Here is an 11,258-nt window from a genome sequence, read left to right as displayed (position 1 = left end):
GAGGAAGAAGAAGAAGAAGAAGAAGAAGAAGAAGAAGAAGAAGAAGAAGAAGAAGAAGAAGAAGAAGAAGAAGAAGAAGAAGAAAACAGTCACAGTCCCTAAATTTAAAAAGATGATAAAGCTAATCAAATTTAAAACACTCATTCTCTCCACACTGGCGGGACCAATGTGCCATCTCTTATCATCTGACCTGGATGATTTAATTAAGGAGCCCCATCTGAACTATCAGTTATTGCTGACGTCTCTGTTTTGTTCTTCCTAATTCACTGAGAAGTATATCCCCTTGAAGCACCTCTCATTCTTCTGATACAGGATGGATGCCTACAAGATGGGCTCATGTCTCTCAAGTGTATCCATATAGTCATTTGAAACAGTTCTTAGCATTCTAACGAGTCACTGGAACCTCTGCATGACTCTTTCTAGAATATACTGTTGGACACCCATGTCTTCACCACAGGACCTTAAGTCTTGTTGGTAACAAGGAATCTGGCCATGTATGCCTTGGTTTCTACTCCTGATTCAATAAGGGCCTATGTCAGAACGTTGCTAATAAAAAAGGAGCCTCTGGATAATTCAAATAAAAAAAACCACTCATTCTTTGAAAAATACTATTAATAAGATAAAAATGAAAATCCACAAACTAGGAAAAATATATTTGCAAGGTACATATCTGATCAAGACCTGGCTAGGAAAATTCAAATAAGAAAACAAATAATCCAATTGCTCTAATTGACAAAGGATTTTTAACAGACCCTTCCAACTTGAGATACACACAGGAAAGGGGACATGAAAAGGATGCAATAATAACACCATTAGTGATTAGAGACGTGCGAACTCAGGACACAGTGAGATGAGGCCAACCTACCATTGGAGTGGTTGAAATTTAAATTAAAAGGGGAAAGAAGCCGGGCGATGGTGGCATACGCCTTTAATCCCAGCACTTGGAAGTCAGAGGCAGGCGGATCTCTGTGAGTTTGAGGCCAGCCTGGTCTACAGAGCTAGTGCCAGGACAGGCTCCAAAGCCACAGAGAAACCTTGTCTCGAAAAACCAAAAAAAAAAGGGGGGGGAGAAACCCAGACACTCCCAAGTACCAGTGGGGAGGAAGAGGCGCATCTAAGACTCTTACATGGTGCTGCTGGGATAAATGCGTAGCCACTTTGGAAAAGACTTCAGCACCTTTTACAAGGCTAAGACAGGCCGGACAAGGGACGTTGGATTCCTCCCCCATTTACTCAAGGGGAAGAAAACTGTCCAAACAAAGCTTCCTTGGTCAAAAACTGGAAACAACTCTAATGCCCATCAACCTGGGTAAGCAACCTGTGGTGTGCTAGAATACTATTCCACCGTTTAAAAAAGGTGAAGACACAGCGAGGATGCAGGCAATGATGTGCACAGTGCTCAAGGATGTGAAGGAAGCTGGACACCGCAGGGCACACGCCTTACTGATTGCATCATGTGGCCATCTGGAAAAACCACAGTGTGGGGACGAAGGACAGACTAGTGGTCTATCTTTGAGGGGGCCAGGAGGATACTTTGGGGGGATAATAGAAAAGTTCTGTATGTGGATTGTAGTGAGGGACCCAATGTATACTTCTGCCAAAGCTTCTCATGCGGTTCGCCTAAAAGGAATCATGTAACCAGGCATATATTTATGCAACTACAGATACATACACATACATAATATATATGCTTTTTGAGACAGGATTTCTTGGCTGTCCTAGAACCTACTTTGTAAACCAGACCGGCCTTGAACTCACAGAGATCCACCTGTCTCTGTCTCCTAATCCTGCTGGGATTAAAGGGGCACATCATCGCTGCCCCAAAAATTAGATCTTTATAAACTTGATTTGGAGTAGGAGAAAGGGGCTGGAGATGTAGCTGGCTAGCAGGATGCTTGCCCAGCATGCGCAAAGCCTGGGTTTGATCCCCGCACCACATGAACAAGGCAAGGCATTGAAGCCCTCAGGAAGTAGAAGTCAGAGTATTAAGGGTTCAAAGTCGGGGGCTGGAGAGATAGCTCAGAGGTTAAGAGCACTGACTGCTCTTCCAGAGGTCCTGAGTTCAATTCCCAGCAACCACATGGTGGCTCATAGCCATCTATAATGAAATCTGGTGCCCTCTTCTGGCATGTAAGCATAAATGGAAGGAATGTTGTATACATAATAAATAAATAAATCTTAAAAGAGAGAGAGAGTTCAAAGTCATCTTGGGCTACACAGCGAGTTTGAGGCCAACCTAAGCTACCCTGTCTGAGAAACAAAACCTTGTGGCTCCTCAGTGTGCACCCCCATGCAGTACAGCATTTCAAAAGTCTGAACTCGCTGGTGACCTTTGAAAACAAGGATACTGAGAAATCAGAACGATGGCCTTTGCAGTGGTCCCTCCTGGACAGGAGGGAAACTTTCCATCTGGCTACCTGGCCAGATTCATGAGGGAATTTCACTGACTTGCCACTCCACCCACCAGCTGCTTAAAGGGCAAGGGCCAGGCTGCTTTGATCTCTCCTGAGTCCCCACACTGTGAGAGCCCAGTATGCTCCCAGTGCTTGATAAACACTCCCCAACAATGCAACCCAACACCACCGTCCCCAGCTGCAGTAATGCTAACTCCCAACAGCCAGGTGCTGACTGCACCTTTGGTCCTGGAATCCCCAAGGAGTCACTATCCATGGCAGTCATCCATACCCTGGAATAATGCATCCCTCTGTCTGTTTAGAAATTGTCTCTCATATGCTGTCAAGCCACGAAAATGTTTTAGGGTCATTCCAACCATTCATTTTTGTTTAGAGAAGAGTAGCGCTGTTGTTTGTTTAAGAGAGGTGGGGAGCACAATACCGGCTGAAAGGTTAATAAAGATGAAAGGGGGTGTGGATGAGCATTTGACATGTTCCCAAGTCATAGTCCAGCAACGTAAGACTTGGGCTAGGTCAGCTGCTACGAGCCCCTCCAGTTGTTAACTGCGCTACAGAGTCTGAGTTTCTACGGCGACTTTTGGGAGTGATGTGGGGCAGGACAGAAGAGCTAACTACTGTTCCACATCAGTACTGAAGCACAGTTCTCCTGTGCCCCAGACCTTCTTCACTTGTTTGGGGCAGGGTGGAAGAATGAGAAGCCCTGAGCTAGCCCACAATGTCTTCAAAGCACTAAAAACTGGCATGTCCCAGTTAAAATTCCAAATGGGTTTGTTTGGGCCACTTGTATTGGGGTGGAGGGGAACCACCAGAGCTAGTATTTCAAGATCTTTAATGCTAAAAAGAAAGAGAAAATGTTATTATATACATATTTTTGTCTTAATTTGCATATGGGAGTAAGTCTGCTTGGTTTATATAGAATCTCACTGTGTATCGAAGTGTGGCCTTAAAGTGGTGACCATCCTATGTCAGGCTCTCCAGTACTGGGACTGCAGGTGTGCGCCTATACACCTGGCTCTATATTCCCATCTAACCCCCCATGAACCCAAGTCCACTGGTGTTCAACCTTACAGAAACGAGTGATGTAGGATTCCCCTCTGTATGCTGTGATTACCATTGGTTAATAAAGGAACTGCTTTGGGCCTATAACAGAGCTATAGGGGAACAGAGCTAGGTGGGAAAAACTAAACTGAATGCTGGGAGAAAGAAGGGTGGAGGCAGAGAGAAGCCATGTAGCCCCGCCAGAGCCAGACGGAACTTTACCCAGTAAGCCACAGCCACGTGGCAATACACAGATTACTAGAAATAGGTTAAATTAACATGTAAGAGTTAGCCAATAAGAAGCTAGAGCTAATGGGCCAAGCAGTGATTTAAACTATATAACTTCTGTGTGATTATTTTGGTTCTAGGTGGCCGGGATGAACAAGTGGCCTCCCTCCAATAAGAGTTTCATGGAGCTGCTGTGGTGGTTCACGCCTACAATTCCAGAGCTCGCTTGTCTGAGGCCACAGAGAGGCTCTGCCTCCAATGAAGAAAAGAGTGGGAAGAGGTGCCCTCTCCGTGGTCCCAGTGTCTCTCTTCTTCCTCTCTTGAATCCACTGGAGGTTTGTGAACCCACTGGCAACTTCTGTCCCTGCCACTCTCAAGACCACCAAATACCTCCACATCCGCACACCGAGTCTTCATCAATCACCGCGGCTAACACAAAGACCTCAGCAGCTGGCAAGGTCCTGCTGTTTCTTCTCTTCCTCTGCTACCCTGATACTTCACACAATTCCAACAGCTCCGTCTCAAAACCACGTTCACACCCTCACCTCACATCTCTACTGTCTACGTCGTCTTCATCTTCATCCTCATCCTGGACTTCAGCCACAGCCTGACCTCTCTGCCTCCCTCCTAACCTACAGTCTTTCTTCCCACCAAAGCCAAGGTGATTCTTTCAGGACTGAAGTCTGAGTTGTTCCAGTGGCCCACCATCTCACCAAGAAGAAAACAGCATGTCCTTGTCAACTAGTTCTGCGTAACCTGTCTGTGCACGGCTCCCTCTTCAGTATTTTCTTACTATTTTCCTCTGGTTGCTCAGTTCTGCACTGGCTTCCCTGCTACTCCTCAGCTACCTCAAGCTCTGCAGTACCTTTCGCTCCACAGGGAAAACTTCCCCACAAAGCCATTGGGCTCCCTCATCACCTCATCCCTGACCCTTCCTTTGCCGTCCAATAGAAATAAGCACAGATACAAAGGTGCCAACGCTGACCCTGACTTCTTCTCTCCAAAGGACCTACCATATTTATTTAAATCACTTGCTACTCAAATGGGGTCTGTAGAATGCAGTCGTCATCACAATCTCAGGTCTTGTCCCAGACCAACCAGATCACAGCCTGAATTTTAGCAGAGTCTTCAAGGGATCCATAGCCTCAGTAAAGTTTAGAAAGCACTGGACCACTTTCAAATGACACAGAAGTGGGACCTTATTTGGATTCATCACTATAACCTCAGGATAGTGAGGTACTCAAAACACAGGCTGAATGAGCGGATGAATGAATGGGTAGGAGAATAAATGCATGAAGGCATGCATGAAAGAAATGCAGACTCTATGGACTGGGCTCCAATGTGGTGATGCGTAAAGGAGGTTGGAGAAGGGCAAGAAAGACATACAGGGTAAAGCTATCTCCTTTTTGTGATATACTAAGCTAGAGAACCCAGTCATCAGCAAACCCTTCTTCGAATAAATCAGCCACTCTCAAATTACTGTGAGTTACTTGATTGAAACAATATTCCAACATCTAACAGAATCAACCAAATGGAAGGGTAAGAAAGCTGAAATTTTACTGGGCTCCTATTCCATCTTGGAAGTTGCAGCAAGCAATAGGGAAGCAAAGATGAATGGAGGATGAATACATTGGCTGGAGAAGCCACTCCAGGAGGAAGATACATGGAAGCCCCAGGGCAAGGTAGTTTTCTGGGTCCTCCTCTACCCTGTGCTCTGGGTACAGAGAACCCTGTGTTTTTCCTTAAGCTGAAATGGCACCATCAACCCTGAGAACCTACCCACCCTCCAAAGCGCCACCTCCAACTCACCCTAAAATTAACTACCGTCCGGCTTTATTCGTTCTACTCACAGAGTATTAGAATTCAAGTCCCTTTTCAGTAGAGACTTCTGCAAAATAGTCGCACTTTATTCAATCCCGTATCCCCTACCCCAGCATCCTATCTGGCAAAACCAAACATGCAGGCAATTTCTTCCACCTTTATAACAACAGAAGACACTCCGTGAGCAGCTGCATGCCAAGCACTGTTGTGTCCTGTGCTGCTTTTGCTCAGTCACCTAATCAGTCAGCCACCCAATAAGATTAGAGTTTTATTACCCCCATTTCGCACTGGGGAGAGAAACAAGGGCCCCAGCGGCCAAGGTCACATTGAGCAGAGGCCTTCAAGGGAGTGAGCACTGTGTCTGCACACAACAATCATATTAAACGTTTGCAGATATGAACCAAACAGGGAGACAGTTAGGAAGGTTACGATGTCAAATTTGCATGCTACCATTGTTGCTTGGAACCCAGATGGCAGAAGAGAATGAAGGGCATCAGCCTTCAGAAACTTGTTTCCTAGGACAGAAGTGATTGCCTGCAAGCAAAGGTTCCATGGGACTGAGTTAGGAGAGGGTGCCTTCAAGAGAACACTAAAGATGACACAGATTTCTTTTTACATGGGAAGGAGGTCTCTGACTAAGGCAAAGGGGCATGGGGTGTGGTGGTAAGATCATCTTGGAAATCTGATTTTCACACTGCAAACACCATGCAACAAAGGAGCTAGGAATTTGGTGCAGTATTTTCTAGAAACAAATCTATTTTTGTCCATTTTTCAACCAAGGGAAAATGTCTGATTTAGCCTTCTTAAAAAGCAAGAATCATCAAGGATGCAAATGACAGGCTCATAGGCAGTCAGGACTTCAAGCAGAACATGGCAAGTCACTGGTTGGGCTTCTCAGGTAACTCGGCATCAGACACACACTGCAGAGAACAGAACTGCGGCTGCCCATCAGAGCAAGCTCCAGAGAAGGTGGCTGATGGAAAGTCAGAGGTCCCCAGCAAGAGTCATCTCCTCCTGCCTCCCTCCCACAAACCCCTTGAGACGCCCAGACCTCTCCTTGGCTGGGAAGAAGCTGAAATCTGAGAACATGTGAACAGAGGGGATGAGGTCCCATTGGATGCTCAGGGTGCACTCTGGCACCGAGAAGCCAGTCATAAAACTGGACCAGTGGTGAAGCTACAGCACACTGCGGAGCTCAGAGGCAGACAGCGGATCCACAGGTGGCCTCGCTCACACACAACTGAGCGTCAAGGGTGGCAGCTGAAAAGTCACCCCAGAAGCACAGAGAAGCCGAGTCCAGTGAGAAGGGCGAAGATAAAGGGCCTCGGAGGACAACTACTTAGTGACAGTCCCCACCATTCTAACCATTGTCTAGCCTAGGCTTGTGTCTCACTGCAAGAGAAGTGGGGGGGGGGGGTGTCCCCAGACTAAGACCTGGGTTGAAGATGAAAAGTCCCCTAGATAAGGTTCTGGGTGGCTGAAAGATGAGCCAAGCAAAGCCTCGGAGGTTGGTAAGGAGCCAAGCAAAGGTTGGAAGGGAGACCAGAAACTCAAAACCCTGTCAGAGAAAATCGGCTGACAGGGGTCTGAACGGGGCAATACAGGGGAGCCAAATTTCACCTATCACAGATGGCCAAACAGTGTTCAATCTCTGAGCACATCCAAAAGTGAAAAGCTCTCTAACGGTTTACAAAACTATCAAGAATTGGATGCTTGCTAACCAAAAACTCTATGATTCTGAGTCAACGATCACTAATGAACTTCCATGTCTTCCTCATGACTTCTCTCCCAACATTGGGCCACAAGTTTAAAGCCAGGGGAGCAGATGCCCCAGAAGGCCGACTGCTGAACTTTGGAACCATTAGAATCACAAGGAATTCCGCAACACACGGTCACTTAACACACAGATCCCTCATGTCAATGACTTTTAGGTGAACCAAAGGAAAATGGCTTTAAATTATATNTATATAGCCAACCAGAACACTCATTTAAAACCGTTGTAAGACCCTTCAAAACTGGGAATTTTAATCTGATGTGGGGAAAGGGCACACACAGGCAGAGCACGAGTGTGGGTTGGGGGGAATCCTTCTTGGTCCTCACTAAAAGCTGCAACACTACAAAAACCAATTACCTGAAATGAGAGGTTTGTGTTTGATAAAATTAATGTCTGTAGTCCAGAATTCCACCACAAACACAAAAGCTTGTCCTTTACAGGAGCCATGGCAATCACTCTTACTTCAAAGACCGCGGCTGAGGGCACTGTGTAAGTTTCAAAGCACTTCAGCAAAATAATTCCGCCCAAATAGTTACAACAGATCCACAAAATTGTCCACGGAATTACAAAAACCTATTTCTGAAGGATCGTTAGAAGTCTGAGTGCCAAGCATGACTGTTTTTAAATAAGCCTCTTGCAAATAATAGGTTATGCGCTTGATCAATGCCGGAATCTTTTGCAAGGGTCAATCAATTATTTTAAGTACCTTATTCCCAAAAGGAAAAAAAAAAAAAAGCTGTTATAAAGAAGAGGAAAACGCTCTTTCGTCACAGAAATACAGAAATTTCTTCAAACTCTCAGGTCATTCCTTGCTAAGACAAAGTAAATACTAGCAACAGGATGGCGAAGCCACAGTGAATGGCCCCATTCCTAACGTGTCCCACTTAATAGGTCCCTTTTAGACTATCCTATTCACGCCATGTCTAGTTTAACGAAGCGCGTTTGTGGGACCATCAGGAAGCATTTGCAACTTGTCCAGAAAAAAAGATAAAAACGTGCCTCTTTCTTCTCCGCCCACGATGCCTTCCCAGAGACAGATTTCTGACAGTTCTCCCGCTGTTACAACTGCTAAGAGCAGAGAAAAGCCCAGCGGTGCAGCAAAGAGCCCACCACCCACCTCCACTGGGTTAAGCTGCTCTAGACCCCACCGCGGGCGCGGAGCCGCTCCCAAGCGCTTACCGGAGTCGGCTCGGCAATGCCCGGGAAGGGCAGCCAGCAGCAAGAGTCCCAGCAGCAGCGGCCGCAGAGGCGGCGCTTCCAGGGACCGGCGGGCCCCGGAGCTCCTCACGCCCTGGAAGCGCGTGGCGATCCCGCCCGCCCCGCAGAGCACACGCTCCCGGGGTCGGTCCCTGGGCTCCCGCGCCGCTGGCCCAGCTTCGCTCGGGCCCTGGGGCTTCGCCTCCTGCGGAGCCATAGGGACAGTTCACACATCCAGGCCGTTGTTTCGTTCCACACCGCGCCGGGGAGCCCAGCCCTGGGCGCACCACTCCTCACCGGGCATCTCCGGCCATGGCCCGGGAGCCGGAGGAAAGCGGGAGGCGCGAGCCGCTCGCTCGTCCTGCCTCGGTCCGGGGCGGGCTCGGAGGAGCCGCGGCTTCACGCGCGCGGGGACCGCCGCCGCATGGGGTTCCCACGGTGCGGCGAGGGTGGGACGGGCGGCGCCCGGGTCCCTTCCCCGGAGCCGGATGCTGCACCCTAAGCGCGAGGTTGCGAGACGCGGAAAGCCCGCGGCCTTGGCTCGAGCAATCTGCTACCCGCCGCCGCCCCTACGCCGGGGTCTCTGTCCCCACTGGTTCGCTCAATCGCCGGGCTCTGGCTCCAGCCGTGAGTGCTACTGCAGCTCAGAGCAGCTCCTCATTGACAAAGAAAGCACGTAGCACCGGAGCGGGCGAGGGAGACGAGGCAGGCGCGCGCGCGCATCCCCGCGCGGAACCACCGCGCGCCCCCCGCTCCCGCGCGCGGGGCCCGAACCGTGCCCTGCACTGGCGAGGTCCTCATTGGGGGCTGGGGGTCCCTCCGCCCAGTGTTCCCAGATCTCGAGGAGGAAAGGTTGGAGATAGTCCTCTGACCAGAAAAGGGATTAGACGCGATCATGGTCAACCTGCTAAGTCTTCAGCCTGCATCTTGGGAAAGCTCTCTGAGGATGACCGGGGGAGCTTTGTGCAGGTTGTTCACTACTTCTCTGAGAGCCTGGCAGACACCTGCATGTCAGATTTAGCCCCGAAGGACTGAAGCTGTTGTGGGCTATTTTCAGTGCAACGCTGGAGGAAATAAAACACATTATAAACATTTGTTACAGCCATACCACAGGAGAGGCAGTGCACTGGACTTTGGGACAACTACAGACATTTCCAAAAAGTCTTCGTCTCCCCAAAATAGGAGAGCTGACAAGTCAGTAACTCCCTAGTGGGACAAATGGGCAGAGTCAGCTGAATTACCCTACTGCTCTTACCCTTGTTCTGCCTTCGTGCCCTTGAACAGGCTACCTAGTTCGCAGGTGCTTCAAGCACCGTTCAGTCAATAAGTTATTTGCCCAGCATCCATAATTGCCCATGACATGACTGCGTTAGGCACTAGATATACAAGCAATGAGGGAAAAACATTCACACTGACCTGGTGAAATTCATCTGTTCATCTGACATTACTTATTTATCCAAAACGGCCTGTTATATGCCAGGCCCTATTCCAGACACTTGGACAACAGCCACAAGCATAATCCCCGTAGGTAATAAACTGACTACCAGACAATGCTAAAGGGCCTCAGAGAAAACAGTTAAAATAAAAGGATGGAAAGTGGGATAGGGGTGTTCCAGCACTAACCAGGATGAAAAGGGTTCCCTGTGATGGTGGCATTTGAGAGAAGACCAGAAGGAGGTCAAGGGACAAGCCAAGCTGAAGGAGCATTCTAGATAACGCGATCCATAAGGGCAAAGCCCTGGGGCTGCCTGGCCTGGCATGTTCCAGGCATAGCAAGCTGGAGGGTGCAGAGAGGCGGAAGCCAGCCCCACCCCCACCCCACACAGCATAACAAGCTACTGAGGTTCTGGAGACGTGTTTCTCTCCCTCGCTGTGTCAGTAAGGACAGGAGTACCACTGTGCTTTGCAGAAGATGCCTTACCACGGGCTAACTTTCAGAGACCACATATGTCCTATCCTGCATTTCAGATTTGTTGAACTGTAGTAGTACAGGTTGAATATTCCTAATCTTAACATCTAAAATGCTCAAAAAGTTCCAGGGCTGGTGAGATGGTTCACGGAGCAAAGACTCAACAAGCCTGACGACAACCAACCTGAGTTTGATCCCTGAGACCTACCTACAGGGTAAGAGAGAATCGACTCCTGCTGGGTGTCCTCTGATCTTTACTGCATGTACTCAATAATGTAATAGTTCAGATTTTGGAACATGAACTCTGAATGATTTCAAATTTTCAGATTAGAGACACTCAACCAATAAAGTTTATACAGATACCCCCACATTCAGACAACTTTGAAATATGTAGCATTTCTGGTCCCAGAGAATTTTGGATAATGGGTATTCATCCTCCCCCCTCTGGGGCTGTAATTGATCCTCGCTCTTAGGTTAAATTAATTTTAGTATTTGGGGTTGTTTTAAGAAATTTATAACCTGGGCATGGTGGTGCATGCCTTTAATCCCAGCACTCAGAGGCAGAAGCAAGTGGATCTCTGAGTTCAAAGCCAGATTTGTCTACATATTGAGTTCCAGGACAGTCAGGGCTTCTGTGTAGGAAAGAAAGGAAGAGAGAGAGAGAGAGAGAGAGAGAGAGAGAGAGAGAGAGAGAGAGAGAGAGAGAGAGAGAGAGAGAGAGAGAGAGAGAGAGAGAGAGAGAGAGAGAGAGAGAGAGAGAGAAAGAAGGAAGGAAAGAAGGAAGGAAAGAAGAAAGAAAGAGGGCTGGAGAGATGGCTCAGAGGTTCAGAGCACTGACTGCTCTTCCAAAGGTCGTGAGTTCAATTCCTAGCAACCA

The 11,258-nt window shown here is 48.2% G+C and overlaps 1 protein-coding gene across 1 annotated transcript in view; it reads right to left on the bottom strand.

Annotated features, from left to right (window-relative positions):
* Kiaa1549l (KIAA1549 like) overlaps window positions 1-8,689 on the bottom strand; it is a 262,290-nt gene extending 253,601 nt beyond the window's left edge. The window contains exon 1 of the mRNA XM_050147103.1: window positions 8,455-8,689. Within this exon, the coding sequence (XP_050003060.1) occupies window positions 8,455-8,689 (235 nt within the window). The remainder of the gene's footprint in view (window positions 1-8,454) is intronic.
* Window positions 8,690-11,258: the final 2,569 nt, after the last annotated feature.

The sequence above is a fragment of the Alexandromys fortis genome, unplaced genomic scaffold, assembly GCF_014885135.2.
Source record: "Alexandromys fortis isolate MF-2015 unplaced genomic scaffold, M_Fortis_MF-2015_v1.1 scaffold_12, whole genome shotgun sequence".
Classification (NCBI taxonomy): Eukaryota; Metazoa; Chordata; class Mammalia; order Rodentia; family Cricetidae; genus Alexandromys; species Alexandromys fortis.
This window is presented reverse-complemented; position numbering and strand designations above follow the sequence as displayed.